Source organism: Monosiga brevicollis, genomic scaffold (assembly GCF_000002865.3).
Source record: "Monosiga brevicollis MX1 MONBRscaffold_5 genomic scaffold, whole genome shotgun sequence".
Lineage (NCBI taxonomy): Eukaryota > Choanoflagellata > Craspedida > Salpingoecidae > Monosiga > Monosiga brevicollis.
The window spans coordinates 72,631-94,934 of record NW_001865042.1 but is presented as its reverse complement, the minus strand read 5'-3'; the positions used below and the strand labels follow the sequence as shown (position 1 = coordinate 94,934).

The 22,304-nt window shown below is 53.6% G+C and overlaps 6 protein-coding genes across 6 annotated transcripts; 4 read left to right on the top strand and 2 right to left on the bottom strand.

Moving 5' to 3' along the window:
• Positions 1-605: 605 nt before the first annotated feature.
• Positions 606-2,296, top strand: MONBRDRAFT_2025 (uncharacterized protein; the record flags this gene model as incomplete). Its single annotated transcript, XM_001744196.1, has 6 exons — positions 606-852; positions 1,029-1,073; positions 1,157-1,293; positions 1,637-1,780; positions 1,884-1,947; positions 2,040-2,296. Coding segments are annotated over 6 exons (894 nt in total), but the record flags the coding sequence as incomplete, so codon positions are not given.
• A 6,451-nt stretch (positions 2,297-8,747) lies between these two features.
• MONBRDRAFT_18170 (uncharacterized protein) lies at positions 8,748-11,230 on the top strand (the record flags this gene model as incomplete). Its single annotated transcript, XM_001744195.1, has 11 exons — positions 8,748-8,983; positions 9,065-9,191; positions 9,295-9,380; positions 9,512-9,639; positions 9,804-9,952; positions 10,073-10,117; positions 10,197-10,284; positions 10,407-10,548; positions 10,637-10,732; positions 10,836-10,980; positions 11,070-11,230. The coding sequence occupies 11 exons, from the start codon at positions 8,748-8,750 to the stop codon at positions 11,142-11,144; spliced, it is 1,317 nt and encodes a 438-aa protein (XP_001744247.1). The 3' UTR covers positions 11,145-11,230.
• Positions 11,231-11,500: 270 nt separating this feature from the next.
• Positions 11,501-12,823, bottom strand: MONBRDRAFT_31618 (uncharacterized protein; the record flags this gene model as incomplete). Its single annotated transcript, XM_001744012.1, has 2 exons — positions 11,501-12,283; positions 12,433-12,823. The coding sequence occupies 2 exons, from the start codon at positions 12,821-12,823 to the stop codon at positions 11,691-11,693; spliced, it is 984 nt and encodes a 327-aa protein (XP_001744064.1). The 3' UTR covers positions 11,501-11,690.
• Positions 12,824-13,610: 787 nt separating this feature from the next.
• MONBRDRAFT_36294 (uncharacterized protein) lies at positions 13,611-15,748 on the top strand. The gene is made up of 7 exons (XM_001744194.1): positions 13,611-14,309; positions 14,416-14,468; positions 14,587-14,671; positions 14,798-14,920; positions 15,011-15,108; positions 15,269-15,335; positions 15,454-15,748. The coding sequence occupies exons 1-7, from the start codon at positions 13,683-13,685 to the stop codon at positions 15,601-15,603; spliced, it is 1,203 nt and encodes a 400-aa protein (XP_001744246.1). The 5' UTR covers positions 13,611-13,682; the 3' UTR covers positions 15,604-15,748.
• A 1,937-nt stretch (positions 15,749-17,685) lies between these two features.
• MONBRDRAFT_3462 (uncharacterized protein) lies at positions 17,686-17,952 on the bottom strand (the record flags this gene model as incomplete). The annotated part of the gene is made up of 1 exon (XM_001744011.1): positions 17,686-17,952. A coding segment is annotated over one exon (267 nt), but the record flags the coding sequence as incomplete, so codon positions are not given.
• A 1,513-nt stretch (positions 17,953-19,465) lies between these two features.
• MONBRDRAFT_20161 (uncharacterized protein) lies at positions 19,466-22,304 on the top strand. Its single transcript, XM_001744193.1, has 10 exons — positions 19,466-19,540; positions 19,676-19,819; positions 19,905-20,059; positions 20,167-20,312; positions 20,401-20,619; positions 20,751-20,856; positions 20,964-21,090; positions 21,213-21,432; positions 21,536-21,822; positions 21,975-22,304. The coding sequence occupies exons 1-10, from the start codon at positions 19,478-19,480 to the stop codon at positions 22,068-22,070; spliced, it is 1,563 nt and encodes a 520-aa protein (XP_001744245.1). The 5' UTR covers positions 19,466-19,477; the 3' UTR covers positions 22,071-22,304.

Below are 22,304 nucleotides of genomic sequence, written 5' to 3'. Positions count from 1 at the left end.
TCTCTCTGAATGATCTCTCTCTCTGAATGATCTCTGAATGATCTCTCTCTCTCTCTGAATGATCTCTCTCTCTCTCTAGCGTGTGTGTGTGTGTCTCTCTCTCCTTCTCTCTCTCTGTCTGTCTGTCTGTCTCTCTCTCTCTCTCTCTCTCTCTCTCTCTCTCTCTCTCTCAGCATGTGTGTGTGTGTGCTGCTTCTTACATCCGGATGTTAAAACGACGATCAAAATTTTACATCCGGATGGTGATAAAACTTTTAAAACAACGTTATGATAATCTAATGGAAAGAAAGAGAAAGAGAGTGATAACATGTAAAGCAACAACATTATAAAACATCGGATTCACAAAGTGCGTTTGCTAAAAGATTTAAAAGAACAAGTGTGAGTATGATCACACTTCCGCTTCAAAGTTCCCTTGGCGCCAATTTTGTTTTTTACTTTTTTTTGTTGACACACACACACACACACACACACACACACACACACACACACACACACACAGAATGGCAGCGCGGGAGCGGGGGCGACGACGGCGGGGGGCGGGGAGGCGGAAGGGAGCAGGTCATAGGGAGGGGGAGGGGGGGAATGGATCGACAGGCATGGCATCGTTGACGGTCGCAGTACGCGTGCGGCCTCTCTTGCCCGAGGAGGCTCAGCGCGGCTGGTCCTCTTTGGTGGACTGTCTGGGCGGCAAGGTCGTCGTCCTGAATGACCCACATGCCAATTCAGAGGATGTGCTGCGCCGCAATCGCAGCCATGAGCGCCGGTTTGCATTTGATCACGTCATGGATGGACAGGCCTCCCAGAAGGACGTCTATGTTGCCGTTGGTCGACCCCTGCTCAAGGCCTTTGTCGGTATGCACGTTCACCACGTCATTCGTCGCCCTCGGGGCTTTCCCAGCCGCGTCGTGGAAGCTGGGTGCCTGCGTCTGAACGCCTCTGCTTGATCTCTGATCCTGGCTCACCCTGGCCCCTAATGCTGCTTGCTCTTTGCTCGACACCACATCTCCCTCTCTCGCTCTCTCAAATAGCTGGCTACACTTGTTGCTGCTTCGCCTACGGACCGACATCTGCTGGTAGGCAAGCTTTGGTGACACTCCAATGCGGCTTGCCACCATGTCCTTCAAACTCCGCGGTAGCTCACTCTGCTCGCGCCTAGGGAAAACCTACTCCATGCTGGGTACAGCTCAGGAACCTGGCTTGATGATGCGGACGCTCGTCGATCTCTTCAAGCTTGTCGACAAACGCAAAGACACCTACAACTTTGAGGTACTCACCTGTGCCGAGCTGACTCATGTTCATCGGAAGCAAGCCGGTTTGGCCCTCCTTTGCCCTGGCGCTTTTGATCTTCCCTTACCTTTCCTCCTCTCTTTGATGCGCCGCCCGGTCGCCCCTGCGCCGACAGGTGACCATGCAGTACGTCGAGCTTTACAATGAATCGCTCTACGATCTGCTCGTGGAAGAGTCTGAAGAGCTCGAGCTTCGGGACAATGCCGACGGCAATCCAACCATCGTTGGAGCCACTATCAAACCCATCGATAGCGCCCAACAGGTTTGTCCACGTTCTTCCAACTGGCCAGCTATACAGGGGATCACACATTCTGTCATCTTCACATCACCGCTCGGCTGTGGGTCTCAGGTGATGAAAGAGCTGGTTCGAGGCAACCAACGCCGTACGCAGGAAGCCACAGCTGCCAATGCCACGTCCTCACGCTCCCACGCAATTCTCCTCCTGAGTCTGCGCTCCTCACCCCGCGAAAAAAATACAACCCAAGTCTATCGGGTATGCCCTCACACCCATTGCAACAGGCGCATTCCCTCACTCCTTGGCATCGCTATTCTCTGTTTGCGCTTGTTGGCTTGAAACTCACGTGGCCCTTGCACAGGTCTCGACGTTCTTCATGTGCGATCTGGCAGGCTCGGAGCGCGCTGCCAACACTCAAAACACGGGTGCGTTGTCGGCATTCCTGCAAGCATTTCTGCCAAAGTGTCCAAAGACTCGGCGCTTGGCCTTCAACTCAATGCTGGATGCGGAATCGCAGGCATTCGGATGGTTGAGGGACAGCATATTAATCGATCCCTCCTGGCTCTGGGAAACTGCATCAACGCGCTCAGCAACCCAAATGCCAGAGACCGCTACACCAACTTCCGTGATTCAAAGCTTACCCGCCTCCTCAAAGAGGCCCTCAGTGGCAACTGCCGGACAGCCATGATTGCGCACGTCAGCCCTGCAGATTTCCACTTTGAAGAAAGCTACAACACTCTGAATTACGCCAACCGCGCAAAGTCCATCAAAACGTCCACCCATAAGCACCTCCAAAAGGTGCAAACTCGTGCCTCAGCTACCCTTGGCCTAGACTGGCCGTGCAAGCGGAGGCGTGCTTTGGTCACACTCACTCTGACTCCTGTTCGCTTTGCCATGATGCGACTCCGCTCTAGGTGGACGCACACATTTCTGAATACACCTCGATCATTGCCCAACTGCGAGAGCGTGTCTCTGAACTCAAGTCTCAACTTGCCGCCACTCGTGGAGATGAGGCCGCCGCTGGCACCGCTGGTGACACAGCTGGCCAGCCTGCCTCTGACGGCACACACCAACTGGTTCAGTTTCAACAAAAGTTGGATGCCCTTTTAGCGGACACGTTGGAGCAGCAGCAGCGGCTGCATGAGCTGCAGCGCGAGGTTGGTTGATTGCTGCGCGGCGAGCATCACCTGCCCTCTCTCTTTGCTGCATACGTACATCCACAGTGCGCCCTCTTTTGACGCTGAATGCCCGCGTAGTCTTTGCAAATGGTCGCAGATGCTCGCGAGCGAATGGCTCGGATTGCCGACTCGGGTTCCAAGAATGACCGATATGGAACTCTCCTCGAACAGGACTTTGCTGCGCTTGAGGAGGACGGTATGTGATGAGACGTAGAATAACCGCCCGTTTCCAGCCTCTGTAAATGCTCACCTGGCCCTGCGGTGATGCCATTCCAAGGCGATCAAGATGGTCTTCAGCAAGGAGTGGATGCCGTGGACAGCGCGCTCGAAGGGGAGACAAAAGCACTGCGAAAGGAATTGAGTACCAATGAGGTGCGGACAAACCGCTTCTCTGCTCAAAGCACGAAGGTGCTCACCATCAGCTTTTATGCCTTTTATGCCTTGGAGAGCAGGAGGAGCAACGCACCATTCAAAAAAACCTGAATATGGCAGCTGAGCAGGCCAATGCTTGGCTCATGGATGCCGAACGTGGCGCTCATGAACATGTCAAGCTCGTACGTCCGCTTTTTTTCCCAAACGGCAGCGCCGTGTTGGTTGTTTTTTCTGTTCGAGCCCACGATGCGGCGACTTGTCAAGTGCAGGCTCATCTTTGAAAATGTGGTTGATAGTTGCTTCGGAGCTTGCACGAACTGCATCGCAAGCGTGTGGGCGAAGCCGTCGATAGCCACCGGCAACACTTGCTCAAGCACACAGTGCAAGATCTCGAGGCACAAGTGGGTGGGGCCGTTTATCTTGATTGCCTCGACCTGTTGTCGGTGTGCACCTTCGTTAATGCCTGTCTGCTTTTGCTTTCAGGTCGATCGTCTGCGACAACATGCTTCTCGACAAGGCCATTTGTTGGACGAGAGGTTTGCCGCTTCTGTTCGCGCCAGTGCGGATACCATGCACCGCAACAAGTATCAGGATCTGCGCAGTGAAGCCCGTGCCTTGAATGTGTGGCACGCCGTGGTCCAGGCTGTGCCGCTAGCCTGCCTCGATCCTCTCGAGGTGAGAAGCACTGTGTGCCGCTCTGTGGATACTTGGTGTTGTGCATGTTTTGTTGTTGCCATAAGGTGACATTGGTGCTTTCGTCGCCTGGTCGCATACCTGCGTAGTTCCACTCTCCATGGTGTTAAAACTCACCCTTGATTGATGTCAGATACGGCAACAAGCACACCGGCGGCATCGTGCGGGCGGACGCAAGGCTGGCGGGGGTAGTGTCCGACGTCGGACCGGATCCAGCTTGCGACGGGAACCTACTCTCACGTCGGTTCAGCTGCAACGCAACATGGGTGGATCTCAAGGGCTTCCCAAGCTTCCTAGACCGACCATAACCTCCCCGGCGCATCCTTCGAATGTGGCGCCTGCCCGCAAAGACGGGCCAGAGGATGGCGATGAGGCGTCTCTCTGGGAGAACATTGACGCTGACGAACCTGGAGCCATTGATCTGGGCAGCACCATTACTCTCCGCCGGCGTCCAGGCCAGGCCTTTCGCCCACAGTTGGATCTCGAGAAGATCGGCAAACAATCAAGTCCTCGACGATCCAGATCCGCCTTTGATATCAACGAGAATGTGAGTCGGTCAGGGGAAGAAGACGAGGAGCATGAGGATCACCAACGGGGAGACGACAATGACGATGATAACGATACCGATAACAACGATGACGGGAATGATGATGGTGATGATGACGACGACGACGACGATGATGATGAAGCCCTGTTTGCAGCCGTTCTGGAGACATCTGACATTGACGAACCGGCCTTGGAGCAGGTGCAGAAGCTGGAAGCGCAGCCGCCATTGCCCAAAGAGCCTCACGCCGATGCTGGTACGTTTGTGCATCATGAAGATACGATCGGCGGTCGTCAAGTTTATGAGAACGGGCGCCTATCTTATTCCAACCCTTTCTTTTTCCTATCCAGGTCCCGGAGACGGTCGACGCCGTCACCGGCGGCAACGTGGACAAACAGAGGCCCCGGTTGTGGCTCACGTGGCACTGGAGACGGGTGTGGCCAACTCGATCCGCTGCGAGTCCGTGCAGCCCCACCGGGCACGAGGCGCGCATAAAGACCATGCAAGTCGGGCCATTGCACCACGAACCCGAGCAGCGATGCGGACACACGTGCCCGACCTTGCTGGTCTTAGCATACAGGCCTCCCCCTATGCACAGCCCGTGGGCCGAGCCCACAAACCGCGCTGGTGACGCCCGACCGCACCCGCGGCTTGCAGTCTTTGAAAGATTGTTTTTGAACTGGTTTTCTTGATGTCTTGCATCGTAGCCCCATATTGACTATTTTTACCCATCCTCTTCATAACGAAGGCAGCCTGTGCGTGGGACGCACCTGATAAATTGATTAGTTCATTCCACTACTGTGCTCACTACGGACAACAGAGCCGGCCTGGTTTACTATACCCCGTGCTGGATGGCCAGATCAGGCAGTACCATGCTCATCAAGGACTTGCTCATGTTTACCATCATCTCCCCGCCAAAGCCCAGTGTCAACCACAGATACCAACAAGAGGTGACATGGCTTTCGTTCTTTCACCATCATGAGTCCAATTTCAGTTTGCGTTAAACATTGCTTCTTTCATCCAGACACCAGACCAAAGTCACCGCCGTGGTGTGCACTGGAGTTGTATACAACAAACCCATAACCTAAATGGCCAGAGGTTGCTAGTATAACAAGACTTTGTTCCGCTTGTGCTCGCATCATTGTGATCAGAGCAAGACATGTTTTTGCTTGTATCATAGTTTCTCTTTGGCTATTATTGTGAATTTGAATTCGCAAAAAAAAAAAAAAAAACGAATTCGCATCATCAATACAAACAGTTTGCTTTGGGTTTTGTGTTGATTTGGCTTGTGGGCCTTTTCCGCTCCTTCTCTGTCATTTTCACTCAAGGCTGGTGAGGTGCAGCATGTTGTTGCTGGCGCGGACGCTCAACTATTCTCATTGTTGATCAACGCGAAAGCACAGCATTTTACCTCGCGGGCATTGCTATCTTGCAGCAGATGGTACAAGGGTCCACTCGAGGCCAGTCGTGCATTGCTGGGTACTGCTGACTTGAGATAGCCACTACCACCACCCGGTGCGTTCACGTTCCTAATATTTCACGCCTTCAAAGAGCATAAACGTGCTCTGAACTGACGCGTGAGTGGCGGCGAGTCGAACTGTCTGCAAATGCAAAGGGGACATCAGGGATACTTGCTCAACCAGCAGCTGCATTGACTGGCATTCCGATATCATTTTGCTCGCATCCCGCATCAATTGCCGATTTGTTCAAACCCAGTCCGCCATCTGAGTATCATATTGTTCGCAACTACGACTAGAAGATCCTCCACTATGAGCTGGCTCCTATGGGAAGCGTGCTGTTCAACAGATCCGCGGGAGGCACTTGCACTACTGCAGGAGATGCAAGAGTCACAACCGCAACGCATTCCTTCTGCCGCGCATCAACCGTTCGTATGTACGCCGGCCTTTGGGTCACACTCAGACTTGGTTGCATATGTTCAAATGTGTAATGGCCATTCATCGTGATGATCATTGTCTCATGAAATGGATGATGCTGCAACTGTCCGTGCGTTGATGGTGGTTGGTTGGTATAATAACCTACAGCGCGGTATGGCAGCCCTGCACAAGGCGTGTGAGCACGGCCTCCAAGAAGCGGTGAAGATCATGTTAAAACACGGGGCCGACGTCAATCTGGTCAGTCCCGGCTGTTGGGAAAGACTGCTCAAGGCTTCGCCTTCTGGCCTACATGCATTGCACGCGCGTTGTCTCGTCAAACGCGGTGCTCATCACACGACATCGTCGGACCTGGTGATGCTGCAATTGTGCGTCTGGGAATGCCGGTGAACTACGGACAGCCAACTTTTCGACCACACCCTGTCAGTCAGAATCCCCGCCCCTCCCCCACTACGCCGTCACCTTCCTCATTTAGAACATGAGTGGCTTATCATAATATGCTGTTGCAAAAACTATTTGGGTTGATCTATAACACAGGTAGATCAGAGACCCTTACACCTTGCCTGCTATAACGGCAAGGTGCCTCTGGTTTGGACTTTGTTGAGGAATGGCGCCGATATCCGAGCCACGGACTGGGTCAGTGCCATTCCCGCTTCTTATCTGTCGAAACAGAGTGTTTCTTCGCTTTTTTTTGGTTCTCACGTCGATTCCAGACCGATTGGTGCCGGAATACCTAACCGTCAATTCAAATGCGTTCGGTGTCGTACATTGACTCATAGCTTGGCTGGACACCTCTGCACTGGGCTTGCAGTTTTGAACACTTGGAGGTGACGAAGATACTGTTGAAGCAAGGCGCCGATGCACAAGCCAAGGGCAAAGTAAGCGTGCCTCTCCGGTTTTGGTGGCGCTTTGATGAAAATCTGCTCGTGCCGGGCATTGTGCACCTTTTGTTTATGCCGTTGAAGCAGGTTCTCTTCACCTCTTGCTTGACTGTGTCCATCTCTGTGTGCGATGCTTTTTCTCCCTTTGAACTGGCTTTCTGGTTTGGACTTTCACATCAGGGCCACCATCAAGCACGTGTATTCATCTCTTGTGTGACTTGCTTCACCCGTCGTCAGAACGGCTTGACGCCTCTTGACTTGGCGCGCAAAAATGGTTGCGGCGACAGGTTCGAGCCCATATTTGCAGCACACGGAGATGCACAACTCGCTAAACCTCGCCAGCCTCTTGCAAAGAGCTTTCGTGTGAGAAGCGGGGCGTTCTCCTCAAAGGTGCGTTGCGAACCTGTTTTCACAAAGCTCCGGCAGCATTGCTGATCTGGGAGAATCTGTCTCGCCAGCACTGCTTAATAAACGCGTTGTTGCCTTTTTCGATTTTAGACTCGAACCCATGTCACTTGGCGAGCTTGCGCACCCAGAGACGCTCAAGCCCAACCCACACTACAGCAGGTCGCATAGCCCAGCCGCTGTGGCTCATGGCTCGGCTTTTTTTCATTGCCTCCACTTTCACTCTTTTGCTCTTTTTTGACTTTATCATCTCACCCCCTCAGGATTAACCGCCTTTTCAATCGGATGGCGGCTATGGTGGTCGAATTGAAACGCAACATAACGCACTGGCGACCAGATGTTGGAATCCCACAGAATCTGCTTGCGGGCATATGTTCGATCATAAAGCTACGAGACTCGGATGCCAACCTTGGCTTTGACTCCGTGGACTTGACATTGAAGATTGTGCTGTGCATAACAGCGTCACGCGTCAAAATCAACTGTCCTGTCTTTGACTGTCTGCTCAGTGGTTGCACGCTTGACAAGACAGCGTGACTGTAGCGGGGCTCGGGCATTTGTGTACTTGCTTCGTGCTCCAAAAACCTTGCCCGTTGCGAATTGGAGTTTTGGGCTCGCAGCTTGAGATCTACCCCGCTTGCTCTCAATCAAAACTAGCGTCTCCACCGACTCCCTCTGTGCACCACAGCAACGCCATGCCTTGCGATCGTGGCTCCGGGTTGGCTCGCCCGTCGAGCTTTGGCACCAACAATGCCACAATTCAAAGCCGATCAAGCTGTCTGAGCTCTCACCTGACACACACCGGCATCAGGGACATCATGAAGGGGTCCTTCATAGCAAACCCCACACCTACAGTCAGGCAGGCAAGAACATGCCATCGCCCGGACACATCCACGTCCCCCTATGCTCACTCTCCGCGCGCGTTCACCACCACACAGCCCATAAGCAACAAAACGTCTGACATTTCCATAAGAAATGGAAAGTATGACAATGATCCTTTCGTAAAAGTATAACATTTATTACACTATAACTATTTTATAGTGTGCTTAACGTTACACTATCTGACTTTGCTGACATTTATGCGGTCAAAGATTTTTATTTTATTTTTCTGCTTGAGTGCGTGGCAGCGAGAGTGACGGCGGCGGGCAAAAGGGCAGCGCGGGTGTTACTGTTGCGGTCGCTGTCATCGGTGTTTGGTGAATGGCTTAGAGCCATTTAGGAACAAGGTCAAGTCGTGAAGTGATTGCACGGAGAAGCAACAGGATGGCTCTTTTGCCTTGGTACCAGCGGCCGGACAACAGCCTGTTGATCCTTGGCTCGAGCATCTTCTTGCTGGCTTTTGCCATCAGCTCGGTCGGACACTACCTGGCCTCGCTGGGGCTGGCGTTTGTGGCCGCCTCGTTGACGTTTCGCTTGATCCCGGCGGTGTCTGAGATGTTTATCAAAGCCGGCCTCTCTGGCATCGATCTCAACAAGCATGAAAAGCTGAAGAAGAAAGTGTACGGATTTGCCACGTCGATTGCTCCGCCAGGTTGTTTGGTCCTTTATCTCACGGTCATGCTTTGTGCACCCACGAGCAGCCCTGAAGCGATTGGCGTGGTGGCGGCTACCATCTACCTGATTGTCATTTTCCTGTACATTCCTTTCCACTTTCGCGCCTACCTCCTGGTGGAGCAGCAAGGCACCGACGGCTTTCCCCATGACAAGGTCCGATGCCACGTCTCTTATTTTTTTTTTGCTGGTGCCCGCACGGCCTGCGCAAGCATCGTATATACACTCACGGCTGTTGCTGGTTTGCTGGTTGGCACAGTTTGTTGCGTTTATCTGTGGCCTTCTTTCGATCTGCTGCATGATCTTCCTCGGCTTTGCCGACGACGTGCTCAACCTTGCTTGGCGGTATGAGCAGCAGCTTCGGCATTTGTTGCGTGCAAATTGTTTTTTTGCCTTGTGTTTACATCCACTTTGATAGCACTTGCCGCAAAGCTTCGTGTGTCATCTCATCCGCAATCTTGCCAATGTCATCCTAGTCACAAGCTGCTGCTGCCGACCCTGGCCGCCCTTCCCCTATTGATTGTTTACAAGGTTACTGGAGGCTCGACCACGGTCATTCTCCCAATTTTCGCCCGGCCCTTCCTTGGCCATACTCTAGATCTTGGTAAGCTATGTCGTTACACCCGCTTCCTGTCCCCTGTTTGCCACCTTGGGCCATGCTTGCTCGATGCTTCTTTGTGTGTGTGTGTGTGCCGTGTGTATGCCGTGTGTAGGTCGTGTGTGTCGTGTGTCTCTTGGGTGGCCTCACTATTCCCGTCGTCTGGACAGGTGTATTGTTTTACATTTACATGGGCATGCTCTCGGTCTTTTGTACAAACGCCATCAATATTTTGGCTGGAGTCAATGGGATCGAGGCAGGCCAGAGTCTCGTCATCGCGGTCTCTTTGGTGGTCAACAGCATTATCCAAATCATTGGGGTTTGTGCATTCGCTCTTTCAAAGACACCTTGCGCCACCACCCTGCCACCATCGATCGATCCAAGGACACCCGAACCAGCTGGTCAAGTCCTGATCGATGGGTCTCTGAATACTTTGCAGACGGAGTATCATGAAGGACATCAACTCGCCCTCTGCCTCTTGATGGTAAGCGAGGGTCATGTTACTCGAAAGGGGCCTTTACTTGTGGTGTCCCGCTGACATTGTCTTTGTGGAATACCAATAGCCCTTCTGTGGAGTGACGGCTGCTTTGCTGTGGCACAACTGGTATCCGAGCAATGTCTTTGTCGGGGACACCTTCTGCTACTTTGCCGGTATGCCTGAAGCGACTGGCCACGACTTCAAGTCCTCTTTTGTTGTTTTGGGCTGCTGTCTTGATCGTGCCCTCGTTCTCACGCATGCCACCAACGGCCGTGCTCATGATCCGTTACTCTAGGCATTACTTTTGCCGTGACGGGAATTCTCGGTCACTTTAGCAAGACACTTTTGCTGTTCTTGATGCCTCAAATTTTCAATTTTGTCTTCAGCGTGCCCCAACTCTTCAAGCTGATCCCATGCCCGCGTCATCGGCTGCCAAAGTCTGTGACCTCGCTTTGCAGCGGCTTATCAACGCTCTGCACGCATGTGCTCCGGTATCTCACCCTGTGCATGCCAACCTACCGGCAGGTATGATCAATCTACGGGGCTCTTGACGATGAGTTATGCTACCTTTGCCACATCAAGCTTGAGCCGGCCTGGGCGTCTGGTCCTGGATATTGTCAGGTCAGCACACAACTTGTGAACATGCTGGTGTGGGGCAGAGTCCAAGTCATACTTGATTTGGTCGATCGCCTCATGACACGTTCTGTCGGTGTTATTGTGCTAGGGTGACGGGTTTGTGCCACGTGCGGCCAAATCCCGAGCAGCCAGAGCTCACCGATGTGAGCAACTTTACCATCATCAACCTGGTGATCAAGATGGTGGGCCCAATCCATGAGGAAAAGCTGACCACTTATATTCTCATGCTCCAGGTTAGTGGTTCAATCCATCACAATCGACGGTGGTTGCCGTCTCTTCCAAGACTCACTGTTGCGTGTCACTGGTGTTTGGGAAACAATAGGTGGCATCCTCCGTCTTGGCCTTGGCCATTCGCTATCCATTTGGCAACATGTTTTTTGATCAGCCTTTGGCATAGCAGGAGCCGCCACAAATGTTTTCTACTTTTCTGCGCCGACTGACTTCCAAAACCACGTTCAAAACAATTGATAATTTTGTTGCGTCTTTTTTTTCCACGTTCTGATTATTCTCTCGCGAGCTAACAGCACCTTGAAATGTTACCACACACAAGGAAGCTGCTCGCTGAAAAGGACGCCATCACCACCTCGCGCTCAAGTAAATATGGGGGTTTATTTTCAAAATCCATCAAGACTACCACAAGCTAGCTTTGCCCGGGACGGAATTTGATCAAGGTCCAAGGCTTGTTGCAACTGCGCAAAATAATTCAATTAGAAATACCGCTTAGATATTTTTGGTCAGCGCTGCTGGCAAAAACGCCATCAAGGCCAAAATGCATGGGCGCTGAACACAAGCGAATCCACGGTCACCGGCGGATACCCGAAACAGTGTAGGCCTGGTAATCATGGAAGAGTGTGGCATGGAGGCAAGGCACGGCGGCGTGTCTCTTGGCTTGGAGGATGACGGGAGGGCGATCGAAATCTAGAGAAACAGGACTCACAGACGCTCAAGGGCTTGAAGGGAGTGGGGATGAGGCATTTGAGTTGTTGTCATCGTCCGCATCATCTGAAAAAGCTTGGTCAACAGGAGGCAAGTCGAGCACGGAAGGAATCTCAATCTGCTCCGGGATGGCGCCGTCATCGTCAGGCTGATGCCTAGTTGAGTTGGCGTGTGTGGGTCGGGATGGGTGAGTCGAGGGGGTCGATGCGTGGACGCTGTCGGCGCCAGCATCACGATTGTCGTGTGGGGGCGTTGCGCCTTTGCGTGGGGGTGTTTGCCGAGAGGGAGCTGCCGTCGATGATGAGGTAGCCGCCAAGGCAGTACCGGGCTTGCTGCCTTTGTGCGTGTCAGCGCGCGACCCGGGGTTGCGGAGCTGCTGCAGCGCATTTTGGGTCATGCGTAGCTGCAGCTCACGACGTTGCCGATAAAGCTCCTTTGGGTCCGGTTGCTTCTGATCGAGGATGACATCACTGCGCTTTTTCACGACGGCGTATTGAACTTGGACACGTGGCTGCGGCTTTTCGTGACTGCTTTTGCTATCAATGCGCGAGCTGACAGTTTTGTAGTCGGGCAAGCGGTGGGACTTGATTTTCACCTCACCTGGCATACATCGGGCACGGGGTAAGAAAAAGGGGCGAGGGTCTCACAAATACAAGGGAAAGAGGGGGGAAGAGGGGGGAAGCGAGGGGGGAAAGAGGGGAAAGAGGGGAAAGGAGGAGGCGGGCGCTCGGACCAAAAGGCAAACTTACGTCTGGGAGCGTGGAATGTGTTGCGGGCGTCGATGCGGGAGGTAACACGGGCTTGAAAGTCGAGAACCTTTTCTTCGATGGCTTGGCCGGTACCCACGTCGCCAGGCCGCCGCACGAGCGGGCGACGCTTTGATCCGGCAGCATGGGCCCGCGCGTTGGCTGCCTCTGGGCTGCTGGCCGGATTGTGCGCGAGCTGGGCTTGGCGCTCCAGCTCACGCTGTGCACGCATGTCTTCCATTTCGGCAATGGTGGGATCGCGCATGCGAAGGCGCTCCTCACGGGAAACCTGATACACCGGGACATCCCGTCGTTTGTGGCGTAACAGCTGCCGTCGCTCTTGCTCCACGCTGAAGCGTTCGCAGTCGAGATTAAAGTCTGGCCGCTCGTCCATCTCACCGAGAATCACGGACAGCTCCCAGCTCAACCTGCATCAACACCATCCACAAGCATCCAAATGGAACCTCCCCCTGTCCCCGTCCCTCAACCCAGACCTACACCGAGGCAAGAAAAGCAAGCAAGCCCGAGGAAGGGGTGACGAGCGATATCCAGAGAAGGGAGGGAAGCACCGGGCACCAGCAGCAGCAGCAGCAGGAGAGCGCAGCGCGCAGAGCAAAATGGCGCCGAAACGAGAGAGAGAGAGAGCGTGTGTGTGAATAAATTTTACAGAGAGAGACGTCAAAGCGGATAGAGACTTGAGAGAGAGAGATTGTAGGAGTGAGCGAGGATTGAGAGAGAGAAACATTGAGAGGGGGAATTTGACTGTGATACATCGAGGTATAAAGGGCGCCGAGAGAGAGATGTTGGACGAGAGAGAATATGAGAGGGTGACATTGATTGCAGTGAAATTCAAAGAGAGGGACATCGAATGAGAGAGAGTTTAAGAGAGAACGAGAGACACAACACCACAAACAAGAGAGAAGACTTGTTGTCAAGAATTGAAAGATGCAATTAACATTAGAGAGGTGTTTCAAAACTAAACGATGAAAAACCAGCACGAGTTTGAAATGTTCATATCGTGCTGTTCAATAAAAGTCTCTTACTTTCTCACCATCCGACTTAATTCTCTTATTTAGCTTTCATTTATAACTGATCATGTCGATGAGTTGACACGATCCTCTGAGAAATTGCCGATCAAAGCTATATTCTCTGCTTTTCACGCAACAGTTTTCGCTCTCTCTCTCGTGGAAAAAAAAAAAAAAAATCTCGACAGCGGCAGCGGCAGTGTATATTACGTCTCATATACCAAGGCCATGGCGAGTACGGAGCTGCGGCGGTACTTGCAGGGCCTGGCAACATGCATTGACAATCTGGATCCTCGGGCTGTGGGGCAGATGCTCTCGCTGCGGGACGTGCACGCCATGAAACTGGTGCAGGCGATGCAGTACCAGGACGTGGCCCACTTTGCGCGCTCGTACTTTGAGGGGTCGGACATCAACCTCGTGCTCGCCCACCTCAACGCCGCCCTCTACGTGAGCCAGGGCAAGACCAAGGAAGCCTTTGACGAGCAACTCCTTGCCGTGCAGGCCTGGCGCGAGCACATTCAGGCCGAGACCATCGAGTCCAACTGGTCCCTGCACCCGCTCAACACCCTCATCACAGACCTGCGCTTGCTGGCCATGGAGCTCGATGAGCAGCTCGTGGCTGCCGGAGAAAAGGCCGTCGCTCTCGAAAAGGCCATGGAGGAAATCAACGTCTGCTTTCGTCTTCTGGCTGGTGATCGCGCCACGGATCGCCGCAACTCAAAAAAGCGTGGCATGATCTTCTTGGTCAATCACCTCTTTGCCATCGCCTTCAAGCTCAACAACTTTGCTTTTTTGAAATCCCTCATTCGTCTCATGGAGCGCCAAGAGAGCTCCATCTATGCCATGTCCCACCAAGTATGTCCCTCGCCCACCACCACTGGCCCGCGTGGGCTGTGTCTGTGTACAAGCCTCTTCTAACCCCACTGAACCGGTCCGTTCCGACGCGCTCACGGTCACGCAGGTCACGTACCACTACTACATGGGTCGCCGCAGCATGTACGAGGCCAATTACATGTGCGTAACAAGCAACCAGACCCATAGCTGGTCCAGTGGGTTCAATCAAAGCTTGCCCTGCTGGGTTTTGCCTGGATTGAGTCGCTCACGCTTCAAATTTGGCGGTTACGTTTTGTAGGCAAGCCAATGAGCATTTGTCTTTTGCCGCTCAACACTGCCATCGCTCGAGTACTTCGAACAAACGCTTGATCTTGCTGCATTTGGTACTGATTGCCAAAGCTCGTCATCTGCCTTGTGCATCTCTGCACCATGCTGGCTCTTCGCCGTTGATTCCTGCAGCCTCGGTTCACTCTCATACCCGCCCCGGGCGCCCCAACCTCCCCTCTTAGATCCCAGTCAACCTGCTTTTGGGACGCCTGCCTACCAAGGACCTGTTGCAGACCTACAATCTCATGCAATTTGCTCAAATTGTGGATGCCGTCAAAACAGGCAACTTGGCCGTCTTGAACGATGTAAGTCTCTCTCGTCGCTCGTCAATCAAGCCCTGGATGTGACGGCCCTGCAGTTGCAGTTTACGCTTTCTCATTCATCGCCATGGGTAGGAACTGGACAAGTATCAAGAGTTTTTCGTTCAGTGGGGCGTCTTTTTGGTCTTGGAAAAGGTCAAGCTTCTGGCGTACCGGAATCTCTTCAAGCGCGTGTATGTGTCTCTGTCCACCACCGATGATGCGCCTCCCTACCCTCTTTTTGCATATGAACAACCGTGCATCCACTCAAAGGGGTCGATAGTCTCATCCACGACAAGCTCCGCTCGTCTCCCTCTTCTTATATCTGCCCACGTACCCTACCTGTGCACTTAGTTGGCAAATCATGAACCACACAGTCATTCCACTTTCGTCGTTTCTCACTGCCATGCAGGTGGCCAAGGTAGGGCAGCAGAAGATGCATGAACCGACTGTGCCCGGTCAGCAGCAAGGGGCCTGAAACGCCAATCGCTACTCGGGTCACTCACTCCCAATTCCCCCTGGTTTGATGCGGATGGCAGGAGCCCGATGTGGACGAGGACGAAGTCGAGGGCATTTTGGCCAACCTGATTCATCAAAAAATGATCAAAGGCTACATTGCGCATGGCCATCGCAAGCTGGTGCTCAGCAAGGAGAACCCCTTCCCAAAGCTCAAGTCGACCGCCGCTTGATTGTGTCCATGCAAGGAGACAAAGTGAGAGAGAGAGACCGTGTGTGTATGCCTGTGAAAGATAAATAGCTCCCATCGGAAGCAAGTCAGACCTTTTCCGAGCGCATGGGATCAAGCCCATCCGCCAATTGATTGCAGATTGCGGTATCAAGGCATCGAAAGTCAATTATGGGTAGAATGATGAGTTCACTAACATGTAAGTTCATGGGGAAGCGAGGGCTAGAGAAGAGGAAAAACAATACGTCTCGGACGATGGGCTTTGAGCGGGTACCACCACGCAAGCGCTACGACCAGCTGGGGACAAGGCTGGTCAGCTGGGCAAGAAGCTCCTGCGCTTGGGCAGAAGCAGAGGCAGTCGTGCTGAGGGCTTGGGTTCCCAGGAGAGCTCGGGCTCGGCGGCCACGACTCGAGTCGTGGGCTGCAGACGACGACGAGGTGACCGGGTTTGACGTATCGAGTAGTAGATCGTTGAGTCCAAAGCTGGTCCACACGGGGGCCGGTTGGATCAGCACAAAGAGGAGCTCCAGCAGAGGGCCAGGTGAGGGGCAATAAACAAGGGTTTCAACGGGCGCTGCCCGAGGCGAGGGCTCGGCTGCCCCTAACACGATGCGCATGGTCATTTGGCCCCCGTCCTCGGCGTACGGGTTGGGCATGAGCGTGTGATCGGCCAGGAGCAGTCGCCATTCGTCTGTTGCACCCGGACGGCCAAACACGCTCAAGGCTGCCACGTAGTAGTTCTACACCAGTGCACCACAGGGCATCAGCGGGGCGGCTGGTCTTGACAGATTGGTAAACGCGTGCAGAGGGAGAGGAAAGCGAGCCAGCGAGCGAAAGAGCAAGACAGCGAGGGCAAGGACAGCGAGCCGTCTGCGCGCGCGAAAGAGGTCCGACGTTTGCAAACAACAGCAAACCCACGTCTGAGCACGACCCGGAAGAGAAGCCCATCCAGATCAAGACCAACCTTGAACGTAATGGCATGAACCAGCTCAGGCTTGGTGGCGGCCACGGTCACCTGGAGCACCACCAGCCCCGTGTTGGTGTTGCTGTACACCACGCGCTGCGTCATGCTGCGAGGGAGACGGAAAGCTTAGAGAATGGTTTCAAAACTGAAGCTCACTCAAGCTTAAATCAAAGCTGGAATCAGAGATATTGGCTTGTGTGTGTGTGTGTGTGTGTGTGTGTGTGTGTGTGTGTGTGTGTGTGTGTGTGTGTGTGTGTGTGTGTGTGTGTGTGTGTGTGTGTGTGTGTGTGTGTGTGTGTGTGTGTGTGTGTGTGTGTGTGTGTGTGTGTGTGTGTGTGTGTGTGTGTGTGTGTGTGTGTGTGTGTGTGTGTGTGTGAGTGTGTGTGTGTGTGTGTGCCTCTGCCTGTGCCTGCCTGTCTGTCTGTCTGTCTGTCTGTCTGTCTGTCTGCCTGTCTGTCTCTGTCTGTCTGTCTGTGTGCAAAAACAGGCAACTTGATGCATCAAGAGGGTCGGCATGGCAAGGAAGAAGCTTGGTGTGGAGGGAGCAGGAAGCAATAAGGGAGATGGACCAAAGGGGGGGGCAGTGATTTAGCTCGATTAAGCGGTAAAGGCAATCAAAATCCTTTCGTTTGGTACTGGAACGGCGGGCGCGCTTCAGAAGCAGGCCCGAGACTCTTGGGAGGGACACAACAATGAACACTGTTGACAAAGGTGACTCGCTTGGCACGGCGAAAAGAAAAAGAAGAGAAAGCAGAATGGCCGGAGCGGCTACTTGCTGGCCACGGTGGTGCGACGGAGGCCGCTGGCCGGCCGAGAGGCGGCCGCAGAAGAGGACTTGAGGGCCGAGGCGGGGCGGGAAGGTAGTTTTTTCGGGGCGGTTGGGCGACGAGGGGCATTGCTCATGGCCGAAGGCTGGCGCGAGGCGGTGCGGGAAGTCGCCGCGGTGTTGCTCTCGCTGCCGCGACTGCGCAGGATGGGATCGAGCTGATGTGGTTCCGGGGGTTCGCTCTGTGCATAGGCTTCAACCTCGTTGGCGTGATTCAACGCAGCATCCTCATCATAAACGGGATGGTTATCAAGCCAGAGCCCCTTCCAGCTAAACCCAGAGCCCCACGTATAGGTCCCTTGGCCGTGGCGCTTGCCGTTACGCCAGCCGCCCTCGTACACGTCGTGGTTCTTGTAATGGTAGGTGCCGTGCCCGTGGGGGGCGCCGTGCTCAAATTGGCCCTCGTACAAGTCACCAGAGGCATACTTGAGCTGGCCTTGTCCGTGTCGTTGACCATTTTGGTATTCGCCGACATACTTGTGCCCATTGGCGAATTCATACGTGCCCTTGCCGTGCATCTCGTTCTCAGCCCACTCTCCCTTGTAGGCATCTCCACTCAGAAACTACGCCAGCATTCAACCGACCGACCGGTTCAAGATGAGACAACAATGTAAACAGTAGCTCGACTGTGGTGGCGGCATGGAGTCTTACCTCATGATCGGCTGGGCCATTGCGGAGAACCTGAATGATTTCGATGCCATCGTCTGGCTCTCCCTCAACGGCCGGCTCACTCTCACCCGCGGGAGTCACTGGGGCTGCCAGGGGCTCTGATTCCGCATCTGTAGGATTTTCCACCACGGCTGCCTCTCCATCTTGTTCTGCCGGCTCTGCTGTCACATGCTCACCCTCGGGGCCTTCAGCCGCTGGAGGCGCCGCCTCGGGTTCGACGACGGGAGTGGCCGCCTGTGATCGCTCCTTGTCTTTGCCAGGGCTATTCTTCGGGGTTGGCGTCGTCGCGGGAGCGTCATTGGCCGTGGATGCCTCCATTTCTACGGCAGAAGCCAAGGAAAACACCTCGGTCGAATCGCCATTTGTCTTCTTTTTCGCCGCCGCCGCCGCCGCCGCCGCCATCGCGCCGATCGAGAGAGAGAGAGAGAGAAAGAGAGAGAGAGAGATGGTTGTCAAGTTCAAGATGAGATAAAGTTAAAAACAGCTGTTATAAACACGCTGACAAGTGAGGAGCGATCAATGTCAGACGTTCTACACGTCGACAACGTGCTCCTCTAAATTTAAATGTATAACAAGTCCGAGGTAATAGGTGAGAAATTTCACAACCACAAGTGTTTCAGCATGGAGCGCCTCTGTGATGATGAATCGGCCACGATCACAATCTCTGCAATCACGTTGACATCACAAAGCACGTCAAACACAACTTTCACCCCCTCTCTACCATCCGATCACACTCCCAGCCCACTCTCTGCTTGAGATTTTTTATTTTCAACAGAAAACGGTAAAAAGCGAGAGAGAGAGAGAAGGAGGTGAAACGGCAGCGCCCCTCCGTGGCACCAACTGCCCTCTGGTGGCGGTGATGCCCTCGACTTCAATGCCAGCTGACTCTCTTTTTTTTTTCTAATTCCTTAACCTGTATGGGCTTGGTCCCTCCCGTCATCGTTCCTTCATCGTGTGGCGCCGCATGCCATGCGTTTGTTGCAATATGCGCGTGCAAATGTGCCGCGTTGGACGTGTGTGTGCGTGTGTGCGTGTGTGTGCACCTGTTACTCCCCGTGTCTTCTACATGGGGCTAGCCTGCTCCTGCACGCTGCTCGTGGCCCCGCTTTTGCTGTTTGTGGTCGAATCGTTGTAGCTTGTGGTGTTGGCGGTGGTGGTGGTGCTGGCTGTGTTTTTTTTTTTTTTTTTTTGAATGCAATTTGTGTGCCAACCGCCCCTCAAACCTGATTTGCAAGTGTGTGCGTGACTCGTTTGATCGGCTCACTTTTCATTCCCGTCTTGACTGGCTGGTTGGTGGCCCGTCAACTGTTTCAACATCTGATAGGGCTGCAAGACAGGCCGCGGCCGCCATTTGGACTTCAGGAAGGGTCGTGTGACCTTTTTTTTTTCCCCCCTTTTCCTCTACCGTCGACTGCCACGATGACCACCACCGCTCAGCCAGAGGTGGAGACCACCCAGCCCAAGGTGGTTCCTCTTCAAGAGGTGAGCAGATGCAGCAAGCAGCAGAATGTACCATCACCTTTTTCCCCCGGTGCTTGTGGCCACCCCCAGGTCGGACAATATCTCCTTAGTTTGCTTTAACTTGCGCCTGTGCTTTTGGTTTGCTCCTTGGGGCAGGATTTTGAGGAGACGCCGCTGCTGGTCGCCTTCTTGACGTATCTCAACTACAGTCTCCTCTTCGTCTTTGGCCATCTTCGTGATTTCCTCCGTAAACATGGCATTGAAAAGACCAAGACGGCCAAGGAGCTGGCCCGGATGCTTGTATGTCGTGCGCATTGCATGCATCTCGTCGTTCAACACCTTCCATCCCATGGATCTCACCATGTACCTTGGACTGACTGTGCAGCACTTTCCTCCTCTGTACCGTGACTTTGAAGCCTTTTACACTCGCAACTTGTACACCCGCATCCGCGATTGCTGGAACCTGCCCATCTGCTCCGTGCCTGGTGCCGAGTTTGATCTCGTCGAGCGTCGCACCAACGATTACGGCTGGACCTTTGAGTGAGTGTCTTCATTCCTCTTGCCCTGGCGCACATTTATTCGCGCAAGTGTCCAAATTTGCCATAGTCCTTGCGTGATGGGCTCACCTTGCCTTGATTCGGCTCCAGGCGCACGGGTGAAGTCAACCGATACATCAATCTTGGCTCGTACAACTATCTCGGCTTTGCCGAGAACACTGGTGTTTGCTCCCGTGAGAGCATCGAGGCCATCCACAAATACGGCGTCTCCTGCTGCTCCGCCCGCACTGAGTTTGGTGTGTGGCCTTCCCCTGACAACTGCTGCGTTGCCACATGGCTTCTGCTCATATTCCTCACTTCCCGCGCGTGCTAACCTACCTGCAGGCACCACGCGTCTGCATGAGGAAGTGGATGAGCTGGTGGCTCGCTTCATCGGCAAGGAAGCTGCCATGACCTGTGGCATGGGGTTTGCCACCAACTCGACCAACATTCCCATCCTCGTGGGCAAGGGTGGCCTGATCATCAGCGACGAACTCAACCACGCCTCTCTTGTCCTGGGCTCCCGCTTGACCGGTGCCAAGATCAAGGTTTTCCGTCACAACGGTGCGTCATTCTTGCCTCTTTTTTTTGTTTGTTTTTCCTGTTACTTTTGAAGCATTCTTCGTTGTGATTATCACTGCCACTCACACCACGCCGTCTTTCACCACCCCCGCTCTGTGCTCCTCTTTCAACAGACATGGAGCATCTTGAACAAATTTTGCGCCAATCCATCATTGAGGGTCAGCCTCGGACCCATCGGCCCTGGAAGAAGATTATGATTGTCGTTGAAGGTGTCTACAGGTTAGTTTGAACCAGCAGCCGTTATTTGGCAGAACCGCATCGCGCTCTCATGACCTTTGCCCTTGCTTTGTTTTTTTTTTTTTTGTTTTTTTGTTTTTTCGGTGCAGCATGGAAGGCAGTCTTGTCAACCTGCCGGCCGTGATCGCCTTGAAGAAGAAGTACAAGGCTTACCTTTACTTGGATGAGGCGCATAGCATTGGTGCACTGGGCAAGACCGGCCGTGGCGTTGTTGAGGTCAGCCCATTTGCCCTCTTTCCATTCCCAACAAAGCTCTGGCTGTTGTTTACAAACTCACTTCTGGTGCAACCATGGCTGGTCACTCATTTGTCTGGCTCGCATGGCCACTCGTTTTGCAGCACTACGGCTGTGATGTCAAGGACGTCGACATTATGATGGGTACATTCACAAAGTCCTTTGGAGCAGCCGGTGGCTACATTGCCGCGGACCGCGTCATTATCGATGCCCTGAAAAATCACTCGCACAGCCACACCTATGCCATGGCCATGGCGCCTGCCGTGGCTCAACAGGTCTTGACCTCCATGAAGGTGATCATGGGCGTCACCGGTGGCGACGATGGTCAGTTTCTCCTGACATGTCCCGCCTCAGCTGAGCCCAGAGCGCGGCCGAGTAGCATGCTCTCACTTTTGGTGACACACGGTGTGACGGGTCGCACCCTTAGGTCATCGTCGCATTCAGCAACTGGCTGACAATGCGCGTTACTTTCGCCAAGCCTGCAAGAAGCTGGGTTTCATCATTTACGGCAACGATGCCTCGCCCATTGTGCCGTTGCTCATCTTCAACCCAGGCAAGATTAGTGCGTTGAGCCGTGAAATGAGGAAGCGTGGCATCTGTATTGTTGTGGTCGGCTACCCCGCCACACCTATTGTCGAGTCGCGTGCTCGCTTCTGCCTTTCGGCGTCGCACACGCGCGAGCAGCTTGACCAAGTCCTTGCAGCCCTTGACGAGGTTCGTTGCTGGAGAAATGGCTTTGGGAGGTGGCTTGTCTTCATTCTTGTTCGCACTTCTCTTGCCCGTCTTTTTTTGTGCAGTTTTTTGTGCAGCGCGCCAGTCATCAGACCCTCACTCCCTCGGCTCGACATTTGTGTGTTTGATCACAGTTGGGTGATGTTCTGGGCCTCAAGTACTCGCGTCAGCACCTGAACGACGGTTCGATGCGCATCAAGGGCAAGAGTGGCAAAGCCAAGACCGCCTAATTGCCGTCACACTTGGGGCTCAAGCCTCCGACCGGTCGAGGCTTACCCACTAGTTGAGGAGCTTGCCTTATGTGGCCATCTCCACTTGGATTGCACCAAGAAGCCGATTTTTCACCTTGTCACTGACCCCATTTGCTCTTTACCAAGATTGCAAGGCTAAACCCTGTGAGCTGAGCACCAAAAACAAACACAATGATCTCAATGTTGTCTCGTTCCATCATGCCCCGCGTCTTG